The following is a 27222-nucleotide window of genomic DNA, read 5'->3' as shown; positions in this document are numbered from 1 at the left end:
AGATCGCCAACTCTTTCTTCCGAGGTGCATCTGGACGGACTGAGCACCTTGCAGTTTAACAGTTCAAAAAACTGAACCCATTTTTTCTACTTCAAACCTGGTACTCCCCCTCTTTCAGTCACCATCTTGGTTAACAGCATCACTGGCTACTCAGTCCCCTGGGCTAGAAACCTTCATCTTCTCTGACTCCATCCTCTTCCTCACCCCTCCCATCCATAATACTCACCAAGTTCCAACACTCTACAACTAGGCTCCATTCTGTCCATCACTATTCTTGCCACACTGTTTCGGTTCAGGCCCTCATTATTGCTGTCTTGACTATTCCAAAAAACTAACTAGGCTCTCTCTTGATCAGCCTGTGTATAACCTGCCACCCACAATGCCTACAGTTGCCTTTTTTTTTTTTTTGAATTTTTCATCTTGAAATTAGACTTAAGAGTGGTGAAAACAGCAGAGTTCTTTTATGCCTGTCACCCAGCTTCCCCTAATGTTAACATCTTACATAATCATATTACCAAAAAAAAAAAAAAAAGCCAACTAAGCCCATTGCTGTTGAGTCGATTCTGATTCATAACAATCCTGTAAGACAGAGTAGATCTGCCCCATAGGGTTTCCATGGAGCGGCTGGTGGACTGGAACTGCCGACCTTTGGGTTACCAGCCACGCTCTTAACCACTGCACCAGCATGGCTCTACAATCACAGTACAGTTGTTAAAAATGAGCGAATTAACGTTGGTACAAGACTGTTAGCTAAAGAAAAAATAGCTAAACTACAGGTTTTATTCAGATTTCACCAGTCTTTCCACTGATGTCCTTTATCTGCTCCAGAATCCAGTCCATGATCCCACACTGCATTTAGCTGTCATGTCTCCGTAGTCTCCTACCATTTGTGACGGTTCCTCAGTATTTGTTTTTCATGACCTTGATACTTTTTTTTTTTTTTTGGTTTGACAGATTTTTTTTTTTTTAAATTTTTATTAAGCTTCAAGTGAACATTTACCATTCCAATCAGTCTGTCACATGTAGGTTTACATACATCATATTCCCTTCTCCCACTTGCTCTCCCCCTATTGAGTCAGCCCTTTCAGTCTCTCGTTTCGTGCCAATTTTGCCATCTTCCCTCTCTATCTTCTCATCCCCCCTCCAGTCAAGAGTTGCCAACACACTCTCCAGTGTCCACCTGATTTAATTAGCTCACTCTTCATCAGCATCTCTCTCCCCCTCACTGACCAGTCCTTTTCATGCCTGATGATTTGTCTTCGGGGATGGTTCCTGTCCTGTGCCATCAGAAGTTCTGGGGAGCATTGTCTCTGGGATTCCTCTAGTCGCAGTCAGACCATTAGGTATGGTCTTTTTATGAGAATTTGGGGTCTGTATCCCATTGGTCTCCTGCTCCCTCAGGAGTTGTCTGTTGTGCTCCCTGACAGGGCAGACATCGATTGTGGCCGGGCACCAACTAGTTCTTCTGGTCTCAGGATAATGTAGGTCTCTGGTTCATGTGGCCCTTTCTGTCTCTTGGGTTCTTAGTTGTCGTGTGACCTTGGTGTTCTTCCTTTGCCTTTGCTCCAGGTGGGTTGAGACCAATTGATGTATCTTAGATGGCCGCTTGTTGGCATTTAGGACCCCAGGCGCCACAATTCAAAGTGGGATGCAGAATGTTTTCATAATAGAATTATTTTGCCCATTGACTTAGAAGTCCCCTCAAACCAAGTCCCCCAGACCCCAGCCCCTGCTCCGCTGACCTTTGAAGCTTTCATTTTATCCCGGAAACCTCTTTGCTTTTAGTCCAGTCCAATTAGGCTGACCTTCCTTGTATTGAGTGTTGTCTTTCCCTTCACCCAAAGCAGTTCTTCTCTACTGATTGATCAATGAAAAGCCCTCTCCCTCCCTCCCTCCCTCCCTCCCCCCTTTGTAACCACAAAAGTATGTGTTCTTCTCCGTTTTTTCTATTTCTCAAGATCTTATAATAGTGGTCTTACACAATATTTGTCCTTTTGCCTCTGACTCATTTCGCTCAGCATAATGCCTTCCAGATTCCTCCATGATATGAACTGTTTCAGAGATTCGTCACTGTTCTTTATCGATGCGTAGTATTCCATTGTGTGAATATACCACAATTTATTTACCCATTCATCCGTTGACGGACATCTTGGTTGCTTCCAGCTTTTTGCTATTGTAAACAGAGCCGCAATAAACATGGGTGTGCATATATCTGTTTGTGTGAAGGCTCTTGTATCTCTAGGGTATATTCCTAGGAGTGGGATTTCTGGGTTGTATGGTAGTTCTATTTCTAACTGTGTAAGATAACGCCAGATGGATTTCCAAAGTGGTTGTACCATTTTACAATCCCACCAGCAGTGTATGAGAGTTCCAATCTCTCCACAGCCTCTCCAACATTTATTATTTTGTGTTCTTTGGATTAATGCCAGTCTAGTTGGTGTGAGATGGAATCTCATCGTAGTTTTAATTTGCATTTCTCTAATGGCTAATGATCGGGAGCATTTTCTCATGTGTCTGTTGGCTGCCTGAATATCTTCTTTAGTGAAATGTGTGTTCATATCCTTTGCCCACTTCTTGATTGGGTTGTTTGTCTTTTTGTGGTTGAGTTTTGACAGAATCATGTAGATTTTAGAGATCAGGCGCTGGTCTGAAATGTCATAGCTGAATATTCTTTCCCAGCCTGTAGGTGGTCTTTTTACTCTTTTGGTGAAGTCTTCAGATGAGCATAGGTGTTTGATTTTTAGGAGCTCCCAGTTACCTGGTTTCTCTTCATCATTTTTGGTAATGTTTTGTATTCTGTTTATGCCCTGTATTAGGGCTCCTAGGGTTCAACCTATTTTTTCTTCCATGATCTTTATCGTTTTAGTCTTTATGTTTAGGTCTTTGATCCACTTGGAGTTAGTTTTTGTGCAGTGTGAGGTATGGGTCCTGTTTCATTCTTTTGCAAATGGATATCCAGGTATGCCAGCACCATTTGTTAAAAAGACTATCATTTCCCCAATTGACTGACACTGGTCCTTTGTCAAATATCAGCTGCTCATACATGCATGGATTTATATCTGGGTTCTCAATTCTGTTCCATTGGTCTATGTGCCTGTTGTTGTACCAGTACTGGGCTGTTTTGACTACTGTAGCTGTACAATAGGTTCTGAAATCAGGTAGAGTGAGGCCTCCCACTTTCTTCTTCTTTTTCAGTAACGTTTTGCTTATCCGGGGGTTCTTTCTCTTCCATATGAAATTGGTGATTTGTTTCTCTATCCCCTTAAAATATGACATTGGTATTTGGATTGGAAGTGCGTTATATGTATAGATGGCTTTTGGTAGAATAGACATTTTTACTATGTTAAGTCTTCCTATCCATGAGCAAGGTATGTTTTTCCACTTAAGTATGTCCTTTTGAATTTCTTGTAGCAGAGTTTTATAGTTTTCTTTGTATAGGCCTTTTAAATCCTTGGTAAGATTTATTCCTAAGTATTTTATCTTCTTGGGGGCTACTGTGAATGGTATTGATTTGGTTATTTCCTCTTCGGTGTTCTTTTTGTTGATGTAGAGGAATCCAAGTGATTTTTGTATGTTTATTTTATAACTTGAGACTCTTCCAAACTCTTCTATTAGTTTCAGTAGTTTTCTGGAGGATTCCTTTGCAAATAGTGATAGCTTTACTTCCTCCTTGCCAATCTGGATACCCTTTATTTCTTTGTCTAGCCTAATTGCCCTGGCTAGGACTTCAAGTACGATGTTGAATAAGAGCGGTGATAAAGGGCATCCTTGTCTGGTTCCCGTTCTCAAGGGAAATGCTTTCAGGTTCTCTGCATTTAGAGTGATATTGGCTGTTGGCTTTGCATAGATGCCCTTTATTATGTTCAGGAATTTTCCTTCAATTCCTATTTTGGTAAGAGTTTTTATCCTAAATGGTCGTTGAACTTTGTCAAATGCCTTTTCTGCATCTATTGGTAAGATCATGTGGTTTTTATCTTTTGTTTTATTTATGTGATGGATTACATTAATGGTTTTTCTGATATTAAAAAAAATACCTGGTATAAATCCCACTTGATCAGGGTGAATTAGTTTTTTGATGTGTTGTTGGATTCTATTGGCTAGAATTTTGTTGAGGATTTTTGCATCTATGTTCATGAGGGATATAGGTCTAAAATTTTCTTTTTTTGTAATGTCTTTACCTGGTTTTGGTATCAGGGAGATGGTAGCTTCATAGAATGAGTTGGGTAGTATTCCGTCTTTTTCTATGCTTTGAAATACCTTCAGTAGTAATGGTGTTAAGTCTTCTCTGAAGGTTTGGTAGAACTCTGCAGTGAAGCCGCCTGGGCCAGGACTTTTTTTTGTTGGAAGTTTTTTGATTACCGTTTCAATCTCTTTTTTTGTTATGGGTCTATTTAGTTGTTCTACTTCTGAATGTGTTATTTTAGGTAGGTAGTATTGTTCCAAGAATTTATCCATTTCTTCTAGGTTTTCAAATTTGTTAGAGTACAATTCTACGTAGTAATCTGAAATGATTCTTTTAATTTCATTTGGCTCTGTTGTGGTGTGGTCCTTCTCGTTTCTTATTCGGGTTATTTGTTTCCTTTCCTGTTTTTCTTTAGTCAGTCTAGCCAATGGTTTATCAATTTGGTCAATTTTTTCAAAGAACCAGCTTTTGGCTTTGTTAATTCTTTTAATTGTTTTTCTGTTCTCTAATTCATTTAGTTCAGCTCTAATTTTTATTATTTGTTTTCTTCTGGTGCCTGATGGGTTCTTTTGTTGCTCATTTTCTATTTGTTCAAGTTGTCGGGACAGTTCTCCGATTTTGGCTCTTTCTTCTTTTTGTATGTGTGCAATAATCGATATAAATTGGCCTCTGAGCACTGCTTTGGCTGTGTCCCAGAGGTTTTGATAGGAAGTATTTTCATTCTCGTTGCTTTCTAAGAATTTCCTTATTCCCTCCTTGATGTCTTCTATAACCCAGTCTTTTTTCACGAGGGTATTGTTCAGTTTCCAAGTATTTGATTTCTTTTCCCTAGTTTTTCTGTTATTGATTTCTAGCTTCATTGCCTTGTGGTCTGAGAAGATGCTTTGTAATATTTCGATGTTTTGGATTCTGCAAAGATTTTTTTTATGACCTAATATGTGGTCTATTCTAGAGAATGTTCCATGTGCACTAGAAAAGAAAGTATATTTTGCAGCAGTTGGGTGGAGAGTTCTGTATAAGTCAATGAGGTCAAGTTGGTTGATTGTTGTAAGTAGGTCTTCCATGTCTCTATTGAGCTTCTCACTGGATGTCCTGTCCTTCTCCGAAAGTGGTGTGTTGAAGTCTCCTACTATAAATGTGGAGGTGTCTATCTCACTTTTCAATTCTGTTAAAATTTGATTTATGTATCTTGCAGCCCTGTCATTGGGTGCGTAAATATTTAATATGGTTATGTCTTCCTGATCAATTGTCCCTTTTATCATTATATAGTGTCCTTCTTTATCCTTTGTGGTGGATTTAAGTCTAAAGTCTATTTTGTCAGAAATTAATATTGCTACTCCTCTTCTTTTTTGCTTATTATTTGCTTGATATATTTTTTTCCATCCTTTGGGTTTTAGTTTGTTTGTGTCTCTAAGTCTAAGGTGTGTCTCTTGTAGGCAGCATATAGATGGCTCGTGTTTCTTTATCCAGTCCGTGACTCTCTGTCTCTTTATTGGTGCATTTAGTCCATTTTCATTCAGCGTAATTATAGATAAATAAGTTTTTAGTGCTGTCATTTTGATGCCTTTTCATGTGTGTTGTTGTCCATTTCATTTTTCCACATGCTTTTTTGTGCTGAGATGTTTTTCTTAGCAGCTTGTGAGATCCTCATTTTCATAATGGTTAACTTTATGTTTGTTGAGTCGTTACGTTTTTCTTGGCTTTTTTCTTGAGTTATGGAATTGATATTCCTTTTTATGGTTACCTTATTATTTACCCCTATTTTTCTAAGTAAAAACCTAACTTGTATCATTCTATATCGCCTTGTATCACTCTCCATCTGGCAGTTCAATGCCTCCTATATTTAGTCCCTCTTTTTGATTATTGTGATCGTTTATCTATTGATTTCCATGATTTCCTGTTGTGTGTATTATTTTGTTTATTTATTTATTTTTTAGAATTAATCTTAATTTGTTTGTTTTTGTGGTTTCCCTATTTGAGTTGCGTTGATATCAGGACGTTCTGTTTTGTGACCTTGTACTGTGCTGGTACCTGATATTATTGGTCATGCGGCCAAACAATCTCCTTTAGCATTTCCTGCAGTCTTGGTTTAGTTTTTGCAAATTCTCTAAACTTGTGTTTATCTGTAAATATCTTAATTTCTCCTTCATATTTCAGAGAGAGTTTTGCTGGATATATGATCCTTGGTTGGCAGTTTTTCTCCTTCAGTGCTCTGTATACGTCGTCCCATTCCCTTCTTGCCTGCATGGTTTCTGCTGAGTAGTCTGAACTTATTCTTATTGATTCTCCCTTGAAGGAAACCTTTCTTTTCTCCCTGGCTGCTTTTAAAATTTTCTGTTTGTCTTTGGTTTTGGCAAGTTTGATGATGATATGTCTTGGTGTTTTTCTTTTTGGATCAATCTTACATAGGGTTCGATGAGCATCTTGGACAGATGTCCTTTCGTCTTTCATGATGTCAGGGAAGTTTTGTGTCAGGAGTTCTTCAACTATTTTCTCTGTGTTTTCTGTCCCCCCTCCCTGTTCTGGGACTCCAATCGCTCGCAAGTTATCCTTCTTGATAGAGTCCCACATGATTCTTAGGGTTTCTTCATTTTTTTAAATTCTTTTATCTGAGTTTTTTTCAGCTATGTTGGTGTTGATTCCCTGGTCCTCCAGAAGTCCCAGTCTACATTCTAATTGCTCGAGTCTGCTCCTCTGACTTTCTATTGCGTTGTCTAATTCTGTAATTTTATTGTTAATCTTTTGGATTTCTACATGCTGTCTCTCTATGGATTCTTGCAACTTATTAATTTTTCCACTATGTTCTTGAATAATCTTTTTGAGTTCTTCAACAGTTTTATCAGTGTGTTCCTTGGCTTTTTCTGTAGTTATCCTAATTTCATTTGTGCTATCTTTAAGCATTCTGTAAATTAGTTTTTTATATTCTGTATCTGATAATTCCAGGATTGTTATCTTCATTTGGGAAAGATTTTGATTCTTTTGTTTGGGGGGTTGGAGAAGCTGTCATGGTCTGTTTCTTTATGTCGTTTGATATGGACTGCTGTCTCCGAGCCATCACTGGGAAACTAGATTTTCCAGGTAATCAGCTATAAAAAAATGCAGTCAGATCCCTATCTGAATTCTCCCTCTGGCTCAGGGTATTCGGATGTTAATGGAGCCGCCTGGTACGCTGGCTCCTAGTTCTGAAAAAGGTCGCTGTCTGCCCGTATTTGTTCGTTTTCCGTCTCTAAGTCTGTGTTTCTTGTTCAGAGTTCGTAGATTGTTATGTATGTGATCGATTCACTTGTTTTTCCGAGTCTTTGTTGCAAGAGGGATCCGCGGTAGTGTCCACCTAGTCCGCCATCTTGGCCCCCGGTTTAACCGACCTTGATACTTCTGAAGTCAGTTATTTTGTAGAAATATCCTTAACTTGGGTTTCATGTTTTCTTGTGATTAGAAATTACTATTTTTCACAAGAAAACCACAAAAGTGGTGCTGTGTCCTTCTTAATGCCTTATAGCAAGGGTTTCATGATGTCGCTATGACTTATTACTGATGTTAACCTGGATGTTTTGGTCAGGGTGGCGTCTGCTGGGTTTCTCCACTGCAAAGCTACTATTTTTGTCAGTGTGATTAATAAATACCTATGGGGAAATACTTTAAAGTATGCAAACATCCTGTTCTTCCTCAGATTTTCACCTACTAATATTAGCATGAGCCTGGGTGGCACAAAGAGTAAATGGTTGACTACTTGCTGAAAGGTGGGTGGTTTGAACCCATCCAGAGGTGATCAGAACTTGTGATCTGCTTCTGAAAGGTCAAAGCCTTGAAAGCTCCGTGAAGCAGCTCTACTCTGCATGCATGGGGTCGCCATAAGTTGGAATCAACTTGAAGGGGACTAATGACAAGAACATTAGGGTCTATGGTAAGATTCTGCCTACACTGATCATTACTTTGGTGATTTTCTCTTTCCCTAGTTCCTTCTCCATTTTTAACTGGAATTCTTCTACAAAAGGAGTTGTCCCTTTTCCTCCACTCATTCATTTATGTGTCAGTATGGATTCATACTTATTTTAGACCATGGGTTATAATCCAATACTATCGTTATTTATTTAGCTGCCCAAATTCTTCCAGCTTTGGCCATTGGAAGCTCCTTCAGGTTGGTTCCTGTGTTCCATGAACAGTCCCCCATCCTTTTGTGAGCACATGGCTACTTTCTGGCACCACAAGATATCTGAGGATCATCTTGGATAAGCTCTGTTCCAGAACTTGAATGAACCACTTCTCCGAGGAGCCCTTGTATTTGGAAACCAGCATTTGATCACTAGGTATGCTCACTGCTATGGCAGAAGTCTTAAATCAGATCTCTGCTTAAAAACTGACAACTGAGCAGCTGGGGTGGGAGGAACTTCTTGGGTATCCTTGAAGACAAGAAGACATCTCAATAGAAGTGCAGGTAACACAAATAGTAACCTACGCCAGAAGCACTACACCACCTACACCATGCTGATAACCATATAAAGATACATAAGATTATGAACATTATATTCAAAATAACAAACTGAGTTACAACAAACAACATTGAAACAATTTAAGAACGCAGGAAAATAGCCTGTATGTTCAAATTTTTACAATAAATTTAAATGCAAATGCAACGTAAATATAAAACTTTTAGTATTTTATTTAAGTCCCAAGTTATTTTTAGGAGGGTGGGAACGGGGAAGAATCTGTATGTATGCAGATGTGCTAATTCACAAAGGTCAAGAATGTTTGCACAGTTTTCATGGGTCATCAAACGGGAAAGAATTTTTTTCTACTTTTTAAATTGATGATTAAGTATTAATAGTCCAAAAAACTAAAACGAACAGAAAACTATTCATTATCCTAAGCAAAATTGATTTAAATATCATGTAAACCCAAGTGGCTAAAGTGATTTCCACCTTATATTGTTGTTGTTAGCTGCCATCAAGCTAGCCCTCAACTCATCATGTCCCCATGCACAACTGTGACTATAGGGTTTTTTTCATTGGCCGATTTTCTTTTTTTGGCTTTAACATATAGAAATTTATTCTCTCACAGTTTAGGAGGCTAGAAGTCCAAACTCAGGGCTCCATTCCCAGGGGAGGCTTTCTCTCTCTGTCCGCTCTGGGTGAAGGTCCTTGTCACCAATCTTCTCCTGGGTCTAGGAGTTTCTCAGCATCTGGACCCCGGGTCCAAAGGATGCACTCTGCTCCTGGCTCTTCTGTCTTGGTGGTAGGAAGTCCCCCATCCCTGCTTGATTCTTTTATATCTCAAAAGAGACTGACTCAAGATACAATCTAATCCTGTAGATTGTGTCCTTCCTCATTAACATAACTGCCCCTAATCCTGCCTCATTAACATTATAGAGGTAGGATTTACAACACATAGGATAGTTATGTAAGATCACAAAATGGAGGGCAACCACACAAAACTGGAAATCATGGCTTAGTCATTGGCTAATTTTTTGGAAGTAGATGGCCAGGCATTTCTTCTTTGTCTTAGTCTGGAAGCTCTACTGAAGCCTCTTTAACATCACAGCACCACGCAAGACTCCGGTGACAAACAGGTGGTGATTGTACCTGAGTGTACCGGCCCAGAAAAGAACCCGGGCCTCCTGCGTGGAAGGTGAGGACGCTACCACGGAACCACCACGGCTCCTCCAGTGCCAGCTTACACTGTTGTTGCTAGTTGTCGTCAAGTCAATTCCGACTCATGGCTGCCCAATGTAGGCAGAGTAGAACTGCTTCGTAGGGTTTTCAAGGCTGTGACCTTTCGGAAGCAGATCGCCAGGCCTGTCTTCTGAGGCCCTTCTGAGTAGGTTTGAACCGCCAACCTTTCAGCTGGTAGTTGAGTGCTTAACCCTATGCACCACCCAGGGACTCACCATCATCTTCTATGTCATAAAACCTCATACGCAAAAAAACACATCTTTTCCCTACAAGTCCATACACTTCTTGAGGATATCCCTGGCATCTAGCCACTTCTCAACAGCACACGTGTTCTATTTTACGCACTTGTTCCATAGATGTTCACTAAATGAATGAGTTCAAACAGTTCATTCCCACACCTGATATGTGTTATAAAAATCACTACAGAAAAACGAGCATGTGATACACAATTACTCTTTGACAAGTAAGGAATGACTTTGATATTAAATATTAGCAAATGTTCATTTTATGTCATATTATCCATGATCCATGAATTATTTATTAGGTTTATCGTAAAAAGGCACCAGAACAGACTATTTTGAACAGATGTCATTATGGATATTCCATTATGAAGTGGGAGTTTCTGTCTTCAATAAGAATAAAAAAAAAGAAAATATTAACTAATAAATCTTAATCCAATTTAAACCAAATATTCGGACACTAAAAAATAATTTTGCTGACACATATCATGTCTAACACTTTCAGCTACCATAATTTAGAGCATAAAGTCTTTTAAAAATATCTTAAAATAAGTTTTGAAGAGCAAACCTTAAAAAGCAAAATTAAAACACCAATAATTACTTTTTTCAGTAGATAATTTTTCTGTAAATCTAAAACTACTCTAAAGATACAGACAGTACAGAGTCCTCAAATGAATCCCCAGTTTATCCTATTATTAATATCCTAAATTAGTAGCAATTTATTACAATTAATTTGTAGCATTAGTTACACTTATCATAACTATCGGACAAATATTGATACATTATTACTAACTGAAGTCCATCATTCATTCAGATTTTCTTACTGTTTAGCTAACGTCCCGTTTTCTGTTCCATGATCCAATCCGGGATACCATATTATATTTAGCTGTCATGTCTCTTAAGACTCTCTTCGCTGTGACAGTTCCTCAAACTTGTTTTGTTTCTGATGACCTGGACAGTTTCGAGCTGTATTGGTCAGGTACATTGCAGGATGCCCCTCTACAGGTTGTGTCTGATGTTTCTCTCGTGACCAGACTGGGGTTACGGGTTTTTAGGAGGAAGATCATGGAGGTGAAGTGCCATCTTCATCACATCACATCAACAGTACATGCTGTTAACGTTATTTATGACTGTTGATGTTGGCCTTGATCACCTAGCAGAAGCAATGTTTGTCAGGTTTCTCCACTGCAAAGCCACTCCCCCTCCACCATGCCTTGTCATACTGGACTCTTTGGAGGAAAATCACTATGCGCAGCCCACACTTAAGAAGTGGGGAGTTATGCTTCCCCTCCTTTAGGGCAGGACATCTATATAAGTGTCTTAGTCAGGGTTCTCTAGAGAGACAGCATCAGTAATATCTATCTGTCTGTCTATTATCCATCCATCCATCCATGTGGTAAGGATCAGCATGAATCCAATCCCCAAATCTGGAGACTGATCCCAGTCCTCACATCCCCACTCCTCCATCCTCATCACCAGCCACCCCTGCAGCACTCTCTCTCTCTGACCATTACCACAAGAGCTGGGTCACAGCTCACAAGTTAGAAGGACATCATCCCTCAGCTTGCCCGACAGGCAGATACCAGCCACAGGTTTGGAGAGTTCACGAGACACTCCAGCCTTGGGGCCTACTGGCCACAAATTCAGGGCTGGTTTCCCACTACCCTTTCAGGATGCTGGCCACGAGCTGACCTGAGGGCTCCCACTACCCCTTTGGGTTCAATAATTTGCTGGAATGACTCTCAAAACTCACAGAGAGTATACCATACTTAAGCCTATATTATTATAGTCAGAAAGGATACAAATGAAGAGATGCACAGGGTGAGGCCTGGGAGAGCTCCCAAAGTAACGCTTCCACGTCACACTCCTCTCCTGAAGGCAGATGTTCCTGTCAGCCTGTAAGCTCTCTAAGCCTTAGTTTTGGGGGCTTCTATCAGCCAGTTCTGCATGATAGGCTAAATCATGCCTCCTGAGGATAGTTGATATCAGCCTTCCAGCTGAATCTTCTCTAGCCTGGCCAGCCCCTTACTCACCAGCACAAATTCTCAGGTGTGTCCTGGAAGTCCCAGATCAGGGCACCCCCAATTACAAACAAAGAGCTGGGTGATGTGTTCCTTCAACGCAGGTTCAGTGTCACACACCCCAGCACTCTCAAGAGCTCCGAGTTAGCGTGTAACCAAATAAAAACTGCTCATTGGTCAAAACAGAAATTCTAACACCTTCCTGAGAAACTGAAGGCTGGCCTTAAGTTCTCATCCTTCTAACAGTTCATCAGCACGCTCTTTTAGCAGCAAGAGCGAGTTTTAACTTGGAATGTTAGTGTCCATCATAAAGCAATTACTGAAACATAAAAAAGCAAGGGCAGGGATGCATAACACCAACAACAACAATAATAATAAAAAAATAACCTGCAGAAAAACAAATACAATTGCTAAGTAGACCAGGCAATCAGAACTGGGAAACAGCAGACACAATAAAAGGTCAGCATGAAGAGAAAAATCCAATCTAAAATTAACATGTTGAAATACCAAACAGAAACCGTCTCCTTTTCGTAAGGGAATTTAGTTATTTTGATACAACTTTCGAAACGACGGCTACCTAAACTCGCTACTTCAATTTAAAGACGTAAGCCAAGTAAGAATATTTCTGTAAAGTTTTTTTTTTTTAAGAAAGTAGACACTTAGGAAAAACTTAAATATATATACCTAAAAAAGAAATAAAAAACAAAATTCTATTGCTGGTGGTAAAGCTGTTCAATTCTGAGCTCTTCCCCAAAGCAGTTACTTGATTTAAAATCTAACAGTTGAGTATAAAAACGGAAGGTTATGTTCCATTTTTAACAAAGGTGCTAATAGCAGCATTTCAAGGAATTTTTCTTTCTTCTTTTGCAATGGTTGGTGTGACAGCAGGAGCCTAAGAAAGTTGTAAAGCACTTAACCAGCTCCTCCAGGTAACGAAGGCTCACTAAACGAAATGAGAAGGTGCCACGTCTCTTCCAGGACACTTTGCAGCCTGGGTAAGTTTCCCCATCAGAGGAATCTGGGTGTACCTTCCGTTTGAAAAGGTTCTTACGGAAAAAAAAAAAAAAAAAGGATGATAACTTTTTCATCTATATTTCTTTCCGAAAAAAGAAAAAAAAATTGTTTACAGAAACGAAAAATATGTAGTACATATTTATTAAACAACCGTGATCTCCGAGACCACCAAAGAAGTCACCCCATCAATGTCACATGTATTTTTCTCTTCCTTAAAAATTTCACTGATTGCAGAAGTAATGTATTTTCCCCTTGACTTCTGTATGCACACGTGTAGTTTGCTTAAAAAATGGGGTCAAGCTATACATTTCTTTTTACTAAATGTAAACTGTATAAAATGCTTTTTTGTAATAGAAAAAAATGGCAAATTATGTTCATCCCTTTGTAATTCTCTAACTCAAAATTTCAAAACTTTTGTTATCATTTCTAGAAACCTGTGTGTGTTAGAAAAATGTAACTGTAAGAGGAAAAAAGTATGTCTACAGCTAACTTTAGAATATTACGCATGAAATCAGTAAAAACAAAAAAAACTTATTTCTAAAAGTGGATGTTAACGCTAAGCAGTAAAACCGATAGTGTCACAGGCTCACGAGAATTACACTAAAATGAAAGTGACCACAAATATTAATAAATAACTTTTAAAACGTGACTTCTTGATATTTCATTATAAGACTAAAAAAATACAGAAAAAGCAGGTTTATGAGACACCTTTTTTTCAGTTAGTAGACTTATAAATGGAAAAATAATTATCTAGAATTTGAAACAAGAGTTGGCAGGTTTTTTGAAATCACATTTAAAAGAAAAATCTCTACTCAGAATGAGGCAGGTGGGCGTGAGCAGACATTTTCACTATGACCTCTCTAATGATGGCTTATCCTTCTCACCTCAGCCTGTGAATTTTAGAGAAAATCTTCCAAAAACATCACCACTAAATTTAAAAAATAAAATAACTGTTTCAAAGAAAATCATTAAAAAAAACTCCTGTATCTTAGTCCATACTAGCTCGAGTTATTCCACTTGCCATTCATTTCAACAGCCTTTTTAAATTTTCGTAGGATTATCACGTTTCTTGAGTTCTCATTATTTTGAACTTTTCAGTATAAGCTGTTTAAGTGCTTGCTGAACATCTGCTAGCCTAGCCATAGCTTCTCAAAATACGATACTCATTACGTGTGGGTTTCTTTTCCCCCCATTTTATCCCTATAATGAGGCCAGGCATTTAACTCTTCCCTAAAATCCAGGAATAAACTGATAATAGCACTGCATCACTTCACAAGAGAGAAAAGCTGAGTATCGTACGTTAATTCAATGAATGATAGTTTCTTAATGGCTTTCAAAATACAATCATAAACGGGAAAGTAATTAGCTAAGATTTAAATAAGAGTTGGCCAGCTTTCTGAATTAATTAAAAGAAAAACAGCACTCAGAGGAAGACCAGAAATGATACTTAAATGAAATGCTGTTAGACTATTATACCGTGACCAATGGGTCCAATCGGATGTGGGATTCTTACGTAGGTACCACCATACACGCTAAATACGTTCATCCAAAACTTCAGCAGTTAAAACAGAAAAAAAAAAAAAAAAAATCCAAGTAAACTCTGTCCAGTGTTCCTTACAGAGTAATTTTTAGCAGCATTTATCGTATCATAAATCATTCATAAACATTTTAGATTTATCTAAGTCTGTAACAATTTTTTTTATTGTGCTTTAAGTGAAAGTTTACAAATCAAGTCAGTCTCTCATGCAAAAAGTTATACCTACCTTGCTATGTACTCTAGCTGCTCTCCCCCTAATGAGACAGCACATTCCTTCTCTTCTCCCTGTATTCCCCGTGTCCATTTGACCAGCTCCTGCCTCCCTCTTCTTTCTCATTTCCCCTCCAGACAGGAGCTGCACACATAGTCTCATGTGTCATCTACTTGAACCAAGAAGCTCACTCCTCACCAGTATCATTTTCTATCTTATAGTCCAGTCCAAACCCTGTCTGAAGAGTTGGCTTTGGGAGTGGTTCCAGTCTTGGGCTAACAAAGGGTCTCGGGACCATGACCTCCAGGGCCCCGCTAGTCTCAGTCAGGCCATTAAGCCTGGTCTTTTTACAAGAATTTGAGATCTGCATGCCACTGTTGTCCTGCTCCATCAGGGATTCTCTGTATAACAATTTTTAGTAGGGATTGTTAAATATATTCTAACATGGGAGAAGGCAGAAAGTAGTGCAGAAGTACACTACTCCATGCGGGGGAGCTGCCATTAACAGTGATATAACGTTTGGTAAATTGCTAAGCACTCTGAGTTTGTTTTCTTACTAAAGCAGGATTGTTGAGGATGCGAAATGAGACAGGACTAAAAAAAATTCTGAGGTATCATTCAGAAGACAATTCAGAGACTGCTTTCCTGCATTCTGAATAAATAGGATAAACTATAATTTTTCTAGTTCCATTAACATTAGTTTTTCCATTAGACAGATCTTGAATTCACCCCAATGAACATGTGACTGACAACAAGAGATTCTACACCTACGAGAGCCACATTATTTGTATGAATAGGTTCAATTATGAATGGTATCAAGAGAAAAAGACTTGGGAAAACACCTGTTATTTCTGCATCCATTCTTCCATCACCCCTGCTAACTCAGGAGAAGAGGGAACCTACAGTGTTCCCTGAAGTCCCTCCCACCATCAGCTTCTTTAAACTCACCCTACCCTGCTTATTCAAGAATCTTCCTCCCTCAGTCATCAGGGTCCTGTAGTATTTCCCAGGCACTGGCTGTTTCTCTTCTGTCTCCAAAAAAGGCATCCATCTCCCTCATCTTGAATGGTAGTAACAAAAAAGGCTCACATGCTTTGTAGATCTTTCCAGGTATCTGATAGTTTTCTCCTACAGTCACACAAGTGTCCCTCACTGCACCCATTTCACCTACTCACACTGCCTCCTTGCAAGCCAGGAAGGATAATAAATAATGGCTCACATATGATTGTTTAATATGGTTCTAAGAACTTATACACATATATATACACATACATATACACATATACGAAACCCTGGTGGCATAGCGGTTAAGTGCTACGGCTGCTAACCAAAGGGTCGGCAGTTCAAATCTGCCAGGCGCTCCTTGGAAACTCTGTGGGGCAGTTCTACTCTGTCCTATAGGGTCGCTATGAGTCGGAATTGACTCAACAGCATTGGGTTTGGTTTTTTTTTAATACACATATATACTTTTTGGTCATATATATACATACACATATCACTTAATTTCATGCTCAAAACTTTATTGTTATTAACTCCATTTTACCGATGAGGAAACAAATTCTAGGGAATTATATAGTCCATCTCCAAAGCCTGGGTTCTCAATCACTATAAAATACAGCCTCCTGCACTACAGGGTACATTGTCTTTCTGTTGAGATGGACGTCTTCAGATTCTGAAAATCCTCTCAGTGTTAGACCACATCACCAGGGTTCATTACCCTACACCATTTTCTCTGACACATACTAACCAATTCCAATTATTTCCAAATCGACAAGGAAGTTGTCTTTGCAACTGCCTTCAGAGCATTTTCACCTAAACCTTATCTATCCTGTCAAGGCACCAGGTTCAGCTTTTTTTCTTGGCAATTTTTTCTATATGCACCTCTCTTACTCCCTTCTTTTGACGGTCACCTTATTCCAGGTTGTGTTGATCCCCATCTAGAATACCGTGACAACACGCTGGCTAACTTCTTGCCTCTGGACTTGCCCCTTTCCACATTTAGCCTGTCTACTTTCAGATTTATCTTTTTAGAGAAACTAACATCCTGCCCTTGCCTATGCTCAATCAAAATCTACATTTGCGTCTCAATTCCTAACACAATAAACTAAAGCTTTTTTTATAACATACTCTCCTCTTTCACTGGGCCCCAACACAGCTCTCATTTTACCAGCTTCTTCTAAACTCTTTACTCTCATAAATCCAATATTTCTGTCCAGTTGCTCATTCAATAGTACTCACTGAACATCTATTATGTGCCAGGCACTGGGGACATACAAAGCTTGCAAGATAGAAGGGGTGCAGGCAGTGATCTAGTAGCTAAAATACACAGGGCATGCGTGTGATGATGGAGCAGGGACGGTGTGCGGGGAAGCCACCAATCCAGATTCGAAGGCCCTGTGCACTAAGGCACTGAATCTATGGAGACACAGAAGAATACAACATCCAGAGGAATATTTCAGAGGTTATGGGTTCCTGGTAACCAGGTGCTGACCAGTTTGTGTGCTAGAAGTCTCATATATTCCCGCCTGCTGATCATACACATGAGGTTTTCTTTTACTCCTCAAAGGTAGAGAGGATGACCCCCGGGTTGGGTAGGGTGAGCTTATGTAAGAGTTCCCACACTCCTATCAGGGGAGGCAAGATTTATCATTGGGCAACTGCCAAGACGTTACGAGCTAGCGCCTGCCTGTGGTCTGCACCTGCCCTCCTATCTGAGTTATGCCTCTTTCCAAACCATGTGGAACATGGACATTTTCAATTCTTAAGGGTTTCTGAAAATGAAAAGAGCCACCCAACTCCTGTCCCAGAAGAAAAGGGACATAGTAAATCAAAGCAAATATAGAACAAAACATCAAAGTAATATCTGTTGATAAATAAATCTGGGCTTTTCCTCTAAACCAGTAAATGCCTCCTTTTCTAACTGGTCCAGAAACTCAGCAGACATGACCAGGATGAAAACCCTGCCCAATAGCCACCCTGTACCTGGACAACACTAGGAATGTACCTCTGTAAAAAGAAAAAGGGTTTCTCTTTACAATTAAAATGTTTACTAACCAGTACCTTTAGTTGTGAGACTTCAAAAGGAACTGCTGCTGGCAGTGTAAGTTCAAGGGTATAACTGGGCAAACACACACACCCCTACCACGTCCACCACTGTTTCACGAATGCTGGCTGGATTCAGCACCATGGACAGCATCAACAAAAGGGAGTACTTCTTGTTGACCACAATCCACTCCATAAGATGCAAGGCTATAACAGAAGTGGAAAAGGGAAATGGCAAGGTGAAAATGCAATCCAGAATGTACAGAAGTTCACTTGATGTTCAGATTTTATCTAAGGAGAGTCCCTGGAAGCCAAAGATCTTTATGGCACCCATAGCTGTAGTTGGCCTGATTTACTTTTATGCCAGACATATTCTGTTTTCGCATTCTCTTAGTTCTCAGAACTCTCTCTCCAGAGGGATGTGAGGCATGAGTGTTTGCACTCAGCCCACATGGCCTGGGGGGAGGTGCACCCTCGTGAAGACTGAGCCTGCCAGTTCTGCAGGAGGTGGTCACAGTGGGGCAAATTCTTATTAAAATGGCAACTGTCTGCACTATAGCAAACATTCCTCAACCTGACAAACTGCCTGACCAACCCACCCACTCCAGATGCTTTGTGGCGAACTAGATTGGGAACAGGGAGATGAGTTGGGGGAAGGTTTAGCCACTCAAAAGGCAAATCACGGTGGCCTTTACTACAGAAGTGACAGGGGAAAGAGCAAGAGGGTATTTTAAGAGCATTTTCACATGCAGTCACTCATTTAATCCTCACAACACTAAGAAGCTGGTATTATTATTCCCATCTTGATGAGGAATCTTGGGATTAAAAAAAAATGACATGATTGGCCTAAAGTGGTCATGTATGTTGGATGGAGAGAGGGGTGCATTGCTAGACCTCAGGCGTTCTGCTGTGTTCTTTACTTACATCCATCCCTTTAAGCCTCTCTACCCTACAAATTATTTTACAGATAAAGAAGCAGAAAATAAGTAACTTGTCCAGTGCTCGAAGGCATATAGTAATAAGGGCCAGAAATAGGACAGGAACCCATGTTTTCTGACTCCTAGTCTAGAACTTAGACCATGGTTGGGGGCCTCACATTGTTCTCACCCACGCTCTCCTCTCCACTATAACATTTAAGTATTTTCTCTATCTTGACAGTTCAACTAAGTTTTGCCTCTTCCGTGAAATTTCCTGACTTACATACATGGCAGTACATAGCATGAGGAGACAGACAAGAACAAAAGAGCTGCTTTAAACCTTTGAAGAATTATCAGGTGAAGAGGCCCTACATACTCCAGACAACAAAACTGTATTTAGGTAGAGGTAAAAATAAACATATTATGTGATATTATGCTCTTGCTAAAAGAATGTGTCTTAGGCTGGGTTCTCTAAAAGAGCAAAACCAGTGATGTGTATATATAAATATATTCAGAGAGATTTATTTCAAGGAAACGGCTCACACAGTTGTGGAAGCTGGGAAGTCCCAAATCCGTGGGTCAAGTGTCAGGCTGGAGGCTTCTCCTGACTCATGTGGTTGCAGGGGCTGATGAACCCAAAAATCAGCAGACCAGGCAGAAGGCTGTTGGCTCACAGGGTCGCGGGAGCTGGTAAATCCCAAAAACCGCAGGTCAGGCAGCAGGCGGCTGGCTCACCTCCCAAGAACTGGAGGCCAGAGTATGACGAGTGGGATGTAGGACTGAGAGAGAGTGAACTTTGCCAGAACATCCATATATACTGGATGCAGGGCACACTTCCAAGAAAACTCCCCTTTCAACTGGCTGGCTGCTCATACCAGATCAAAGAATGGAGGATGATTACATAGTATCTACCAAACCACTGAGAATCATGGTCTAGCCAAATTGACACATAACCTTAACCATCATAGAAGGTGTTCAGAAAGGCGCTAGAGAACCATCTGTTTGGGATATTGCAGGATTGCTGAACTGGGCAGACATTGGATTAGAGTCATTCATTCCAACAATTAACTGAGTAGCACTGTGCAAGAGACTGGAGTCAGAATGATAACTGCCTTCCTCCAGAAGTACACGATCTATTGAGGGCAGCTGAGCCGCGAAGCAGATACATACCCTTACGTAGTTCCTAATATCCTTCCTAGTTCAAAACACGCGGGCTCTGCTCCAGGCTCCTTTGATCACTGGCTCCTCTGAATGCCTACCACAGTCCCTATTTGATCTAGCATTTAACTATATATCTGAGGGAGCCCTCGTGGAGCAGTGATTAAGAGCTCAGCTGCTAACCAAAAAGGTCGGCAGTTCAAATCCACCAGCTGCTCTTTGGAAACCCTATGGGACAGCTCTACTCTGTCCTATAGGGTCGCTATGAGTCAGCATCGACTTGATGGCAAAGGATTTGGTTTTGCCATGTATCAGATATTCATCCAAACAAACAAACAAAAAAACCAAACCCACTGCCGAAGAGTCGATGCTGACTCATAGCGACCCTACACGACGGAGTAGAACTGCCCCACAGAGTTTCCAAGGAGCGCCTGGTGGATTCAAACTGCCGACCTTTTGGTTAGCAGCCATAGCACTTAACCACTGTGCCACCAGTGTTTCCAGTATTCATCCAATCTCCAAGTAAAATGGAAGCTACCTGAATTGCTACTTAAAATATATCTTTCATATGATTCACTTAAATTGTAGAGAGTACCTCACTGTCAGTGCTGCATGTTAAACTCACAGAGGCTCTTGAAAAGGTCCAGAAGTCATCACCTATTACTGTTCATACATTTTTTCAGTATAAAATGCAGCACTTAAAAAAAAAAAAAGAGTGCTTCTTACTCAATCATGTTGCTTCAGAGACAAAACATTCTTCCCATTAATCCTGGAGAGTTTTTCCACACATTGTGATAGAGGAAATTGTTATATTAGCAGGCTATATTATCTTAGCAGAAGCAACCTACTTTCAGGAAAAAACTTACTTTGGACGGCCAGCCATCCTGCCGTTTCACGTGTTCTTGGTCTGTGACAGACTATCTTTCTTCTGATATAAACAGCATGGCTCCCTTACACGAGTCCTGACCCATTTCTATTATCAGTAATCACTACCCTAACTCAAGGGCTACTCTGAACTACACCAGCAGAGTGTAAGTGCCATGAGGGAAGACAGTTTCGTGTTTTACTTACTGTTTTATTTATTACAGTGTCTGAAGGAGTTGCTGACACTCACTCCCTGGGTGCTCCCTACACATCAGTTGGGTGAATATATGAACAAACGTTCAGAGTTCTGCACATGATTTACTTTACACGAGGCACACCTGCACTCTACAGCATTCTCGTTAATTTCCCTTCCTTAAACACATGTGGCCCAATAGCCTCTTTCCAGTAATTCTGGAGCCCACTGTTCTCTGCAGAGCAGCTAGACTGTGTGCAAAAAGAGAGAATATCAGTGCAAATTAGCACGAAGTCGTCATCTTGTTTACCACCTGTCATACATTTTCCTAATTGTGACAGTCATCACAAGCCACATGATGGAAAAGCTGTTCTAAAGACAGAGAATGGCTCTGCCTCATGCTTCCACAAGTTATAAGTGCTTATAATTTTTGTTCTAACTTAAACCTCCAGATTGTTTCTTAGAGCTCAAGTGTTATCATATTAGAAGTACTCTTCAGGTGATCGTGTTAAGAAGAGATACATAAAACTAATATTTTGTTTCCTAAATACATTTTATACTTTCAGAACTAATCCATCCTTCCAACCACAATGTTCTCAAACAACCTAAACTTTACACAATTTTGCCGCATATCTGATATGAAAAGGATGTTTGCTTCAAGGGAAAATATCTTAATTTAGTGAGTTGAGAAAGGTATTTTAAAATTGACTAGCTGTATTACAATTAATTTTTATTGCATAGCAAAAAACATTTGATTCCAGGGGTTACGCATCACGAAGATATGAGAGACTAAGAGAAAAGCATGAAGAGAAGAACGGAGAAAAGACTGAGGTTGTCAAGGATTTCATTTTACTTGGAGCCACAATCAACACCCATAGAAGTAGCAGTCAAGAAATTAAAAGACACACTGCATTGGGAAAACTGGCTACAAGAGATCTCTTTAAAGTGTTAAAAAGCAAAGACAACCCCTTGAGGACTAAGGTGTGCCCAACCCAAGCCATGGTGCTTTCAATCCCCTTGTAAGCATGTGAAAGCTGGACAATGACTAAGGAAGACCAAAGAAGGATTGACGCCTTTGAATTGTGGTGTTGGTGAAGAATATTGACTATAGCGTGGACTGCCAAAAGAACAAACACATCTGCCTTGGAAGAAGTACAACCAGAATGCTCCTTAGAAGCAAGGATGGCAAGACTTTGTCTCGTACACTTTGGACATGTTTTATCAGGAGGGATCAATCCCTGGAGAAAGACATCATGCTCGGTAAAGTAGAGGGTCAGCAAAAAAGAAGACCCTCAACAAGATGGACTCACACAGTGGCTGCAACACTGGGTTGAAGGAAAGCAACAACTGTGAGCATGGCATAGGTCTGGGCAGTGTTTCACTCTGTTGTGCACAGGGTGGCTATGAGTTGGAACTGACTTGATAGCACCTAGCAACAATAACATGAAGAGAAAAATAGTGGGGTGTGCTATAAAACAAGGAGAAAATGTGATATGAAGTAGTAAGTCCCCCAAATAAAAATGCAGGAAAGCAGGAGATAATTACTGTCAGAGTTACCATGGAAAGTCTGTTCCCAAGAACTTTAAACTTTAATTAATAAGAGCAGGTCAATCCTCTTTCCTTTGGAGGGTTATTTTGAAAAGTAGTTAGGGCACTCATTAAATTTTTTTTTTTAATGCCCATTTTGAAGCCAAACACCTGATTGTCCAGAAATTGTCATTTTCAATCTATGAAATGATTTCTTGTTCAAAGTTATGAAAATCATAACTTACTGGTAATTAAAGGAGGAGTAGAATCCTTTTTTTTTTTTTTTTTTTTAGAATCCTTAGCACAAGGTTTTTCTACAAAAGCAGGCAAAGTTTGGAACTACTTTTTTCTACATAATCTGCCTTACTGAGAAATTAAGTTTCTCTTTTTCCTTTTTTTAAACGAACACTTATTAACTATAGCTGTCACTGAGCATTTCATTTCAAAGGGCAAAAACATGACAATCTGTTTTCAACACAAAGAAGAAGAAGAAAAAAATCATGGCCTGAACTAATCCAAGGAATATGAGGTGCATCTCTACAACCTTCAACTTTTCATTATAATGTTAATGGTTAGGGGAAAAAAAAGAAACCCATTGCCATTGAGTCCACTCAGACTCAAGTTAATGATCCGCAGGAACGATAAGGAGGAGAAAGACAGTTTCTACAGGTTTGTAAGAGAAAGGAGTTCTGCCTGTCTTTTGACATTTCAATTTTAAGACACTATCAGGTTAACCAATTAAATTTATTCTTTCTTTTGATTTTGATAAAAAATACTACTACCAATTAATAACCACTACTTTTTTTTTTACTCTATGAGGCAACTTACCAACATTGCAGGCACATGTTATTATTTCCATTTTACAAAGAAACTGAATCTCAGAGAGTTTTTCTTTTCTTTCATTTCTATCTAAAGTGAAGGGAAAAAAGTTAACCCTTTCATGTTCACCGGTACCTCTAGGGACCAAGTACATCTTCTGCCTCTGGGGTTTATGGGGAAGCTGCTGCCCAAGGAAAGGGCTTTTATGACTGTGTGAAACTGAAGAAACGGGCACAGGGTATTGTATGAGGCATCTGAATTTTTGGTAGGAAAAACAGAAATTTTGAATATTTTCATTCGTTACACATAGTACCAACAGACCCTGGTGGGGACTCTGGTGTATAACTAGTGGTACTTCATAGTACCACTAAACACTTAGGGTAGGCTTGTAGAAGGAGGCAAGAAAAAAAATTCATGCTACTGACCAAAAACTCAGACACAAGGATTCAGCATGCTTCCATTAATGAAAACACACATGGGATCAACAAAAAATTCAAAGCATAAAATAACTGGTTCACGAAAAGGGTTAAAATGCAGACATCATCAGGTTTTAAGTTCTAGGTTCCCGCGGGACGCCATTCACAGAGCAGCAAGGCTTGAAAACTTGTCATGAAGGGGCGCTACAAAGCCTGTATTTACTCATCAAAGAGTATTCTGCAAAGAAAATCGTGTATGCTCCACGGAGCTCTGCTACGTGCATCAGAGAAACTAAGCTTCAAGACAGCTCGCGCTCAGTCCTGAACGTCAGCAGTTCGAATCCACCAGCCGCTCCTTAGAAAACCTACAGGGCTGTTCTACTCTGTAGGGTCACCGTTAGTCGGAATCGAGTCGAGGGCAACAGGTTTGGTTTTTGGTGGCGTCTGCTGGAGCCCTAGTGGCGCAGCGCTTAAAGAGCTCGGCTGCTAGCCTAAAGGTCCGCAGTTCGAACCCACCAGCCGCTGCACAGGAGGAAGATGTGGCAGTCTGCTTCTGTCACGATTACAGCCTTGGGAACCCTAAGGGGCAGCTCTACTCCGTCCTACAGGGTCGCAGGGTTGGTTTTGGGTTCGGCGCCGTCTGCTCCCCTTAGCTCCCTGGAGATCCCGGGATGAGCCTGCGGACCCCCCGAAAACCTGGGCGCGGGAAGGGCGGGCGAACGCCCCCTGCGCCTCTGGGCCCGCAGCCCCCGGGCCCGGTCGTCCGGCGACCCCCTCGGGAACCGAGGGCACGAGGCCTGGCGGGCTGGGCCTGGGAGCCCGAGGGCGGCGGCCCACTCGCCGAGCCACGCGGCGCCACGGGGCCTCGGTCTCAGGGAGGCCAGGAGAAGGAGCCCTGCCCTACCTTGCTTCTTGAGGTCGGACATGGCTCCGGAACCGGGCCGACTCGGTGGGCCGCCCCCGGCTTCGCCCAGACACGCCAACCATCCCCGGAGCGACCCAGCCGGCCCGGCCGCTTCCGGGATTCCGCGCCCCCTAGTCCCCGCCCACAACGCGAGTGCTGCCCAATCCGGATCCGGATTTCTGCTACCCGGCTGTCAATCATCCGCACTACAGCCGTAGATTGGCTTGGAAGTCACCGTCGGTCCGAACCGTAAAACCCCGCCTTCTGGAAGCTCGCTACTGCGCATGCTCAGTTATTTTGCTACAGTGCAGCGGGGAAAAGTTTTGAGATCTGGCTTTCGGGCAAATAAATTAAACCGGAGGGGTCAGTGGGTGGATGTATAAAACGGGTGACATTCAAACTTTCTTTGAAAGCATTTGCCGAGTACACATATTCTGAAACAACAACACGTATCCTTACTACCACTGATTCCCTTCGAATATTCTCTATTCTGTTTGCGCCCTAAGGTTTGGAAAACAGTGGTATAAAGAGAAGACAAGAGAGTGAAAAGGAGTAGGTGCTTGGGCAGGAGATGGCTTAGTACTTACTCAAAACCATTTGTTCTAAAATATTAGCAGAATTTAGGGTGTGAAGAAGACTAAAAAAACTATGGAGAAGAAAACTTGGAAACTTGAGAAAAGAGTTGGAGAGTAAGGACTTGGCACAAGGTCTGTCTTAAACTACTATTTTCCACATACCTGCGGCTCACTCTTATAACGTAGTGTTCCCTTCTCCTTCTCACCTAATCATCTTCTTAGACGAGAAACTCAGAGTCACCAGGAGTTGCTCACCCACAAATCTCCCTCTACGCCACGTGTGTCTTCACTCCTTCCCTTTCTTTCTCCCGTCATAATTCTCTTCTATCCGAGCGACTTTCTTCCACACATAAAAAAAAAAAAAAAGAGACACATACTCGTGCATTATTCCATTGCACCTTCTCTGGAACCTCGATTCACTATTTACCCCTTTTTATTGAATTCATTGCTTTAAAAAAAACATTGACTGTATGTCAGGCACTGTTCTAGATACTGGAGGTACACCGGTGAAAGGTCTAATGAAAGGAGACAAAGAAAATTAAGTAAAAAAATAGTATGCCATATGGCAATGAGTGCTTTGGAGAAACACGAAGCAGGGAAGGGAGTTAGAAAATGGGGAGATGGTGCTGGTGAGGGAAGGCATCATTGAGAAAGTAATTTGAGCACCGACTTGAAGGAAGTGAGGGAGCCAGCCTTAAAGATGTCTAGGAAAAGAGAGTTCAAAGGAGAAGGGACTAGAAATGTTTCAGGAGATTGCCTGGCATATCTGTTTGGGCAATAGCAATCAGGGCAGTGTGACTGGAGTGCAGTGAGCAAGGAGAAGGGTAGTGGAAGAGATGGGAGAGGAAACAAGGAGTCAGACAGGGTTGGGGAAAGATCATGACAGATATTACATTAACCTTGGCTTCTCCAAGGAGTGAGATGGAAAATCATTTGAGGGTGTTGGGAAGACCACTGAAATTACATTTTAAATAAGTCACTTAAGCCACTATCTTAACAATAGACTTTAGTGGGAAGAAGCAGGGAAACAAGTTTAAGTCCACTGCAGTAAGAAAGATGGTGACTAGAATCAGAGTGGTTGCATTAGAGGTTTGGGAAGAGGTAGTCTGATTTTTGATATATTTGAAAATAAAGCCAAAGAGATTTTCTGATTGGTTAAATGCAGGCTGTGAAAGAAAAAGAGAAGCATACAATGGGTCTAAGTTTTTGATCTGAGAAGTGGAAGGCTGGAGTTGCATTAGCGAGATGGAGAAAACTTTGGGAGGATCATCTGTAGTTGGCAATATACAGTCTACACGTTAGGTTTTAGAAACTCGTTAGACATGTGAATGACTTTACAGCTCAGGAGAAAGGTCCAGGACAGAGATACACAGTATATAAAGCTAAGAAACTGTATGAGATCATTAAGAGAATGAGCATAGACAGAGAAGTGGTCCATGGACTCAGCCCTGAGGCACTGTAAGTTTTCAAAAGTGGAGAGATGAGGAAGACCTAGCTACATACGGAACATGAGAAGCAGTGGTCAGTGAGGCACGAGAGAGGAGTGTGCTTTCATGAAGCCAGTCAAAGAAGTGGGGGAGGGAGTGACCATTTGTTCCAAATGATGTTGATAGGTCAAAGGAGGACTAATAATTGACAATTGGATTTGTCAATGTGAGGTCATTAGTGACCTTGATTACAGTAATTTTGTTGATGTGGGACAGGCAACGGCTTGATTGGAACTGAACAGAGAAAACCGCAGAAGAGAAACTGGAGACATTGAGTACAGAGCACTCTTTCCTGGGGCCAGTGAAAAGGGGCAGTAACTGTAGAGAATGTGAGGTCCAAAGAGGGTGTTTTAAGATAGAAAAAAAGAAATGCACATGCAGCATATTTGTATATCAAAGGACTTGAACAAGTTGATATTTAGAAAATCAATAATACAGGAGACAGA

At 40.7% G+C, this 27222-nt stretch overlaps 1 protein-coding gene and 1 long non-coding RNA gene across 5 annotated transcripts in view; both read right to left on the bottom strand.

Annotated features, from left to right (window-relative positions):
- The window catches only part of ERICH1 (glutamate rich 1), a 112896-nt gene extending 88050 nt beyond the window's left edge, over positions 1-24846 (bottom strand). For all 4 annotated transcript variants that reach the window (XM_023550384.2, XM_023550383.2, XM_003411860.4 and 1 more), the window contains exon 1: positions 24715-24846. In XM_023550384.2, the coding sequence (XP_023406152.1) occupies positions 24715-24736 (22 nt within the window). In that variant the 5' untranslated portion in view covers positions 24737-24846. The remainder of the gene's footprint in view (positions 1-24714) is intronic.
- Positions 1915-24641, bottom strand: LOC135232921 (uncharacterized). Its single transcript, XR_010323537.1, has 3 exons — positions 19377-24641; positions 17935-18123; positions 1915-11244 (listed from the first exon to the last, which is right to left on the bottom strand). It is a non-coding gene; the product is annotated as an uncharacterized LOC135232921 (long non-coding RNA).
- Positions 24847-27222: the final 2376 nt, after the last annotated feature.

The sequence above is a fragment of the Loxodonta africana genome, chromosome 12 (genome assembly GCF_030014295.1).
Source record: "Loxodonta africana isolate mLoxAfr1 chromosome 12, mLoxAfr1.hap2, whole genome shotgun sequence".
NCBI lineage: Eukaryota > Metazoa > Chordata > Mammalia > Proboscidea > Elephantidae > Loxodonta > Loxodonta africana.
This window is presented reverse-complemented; position numbering and strand designations above follow the sequence as displayed.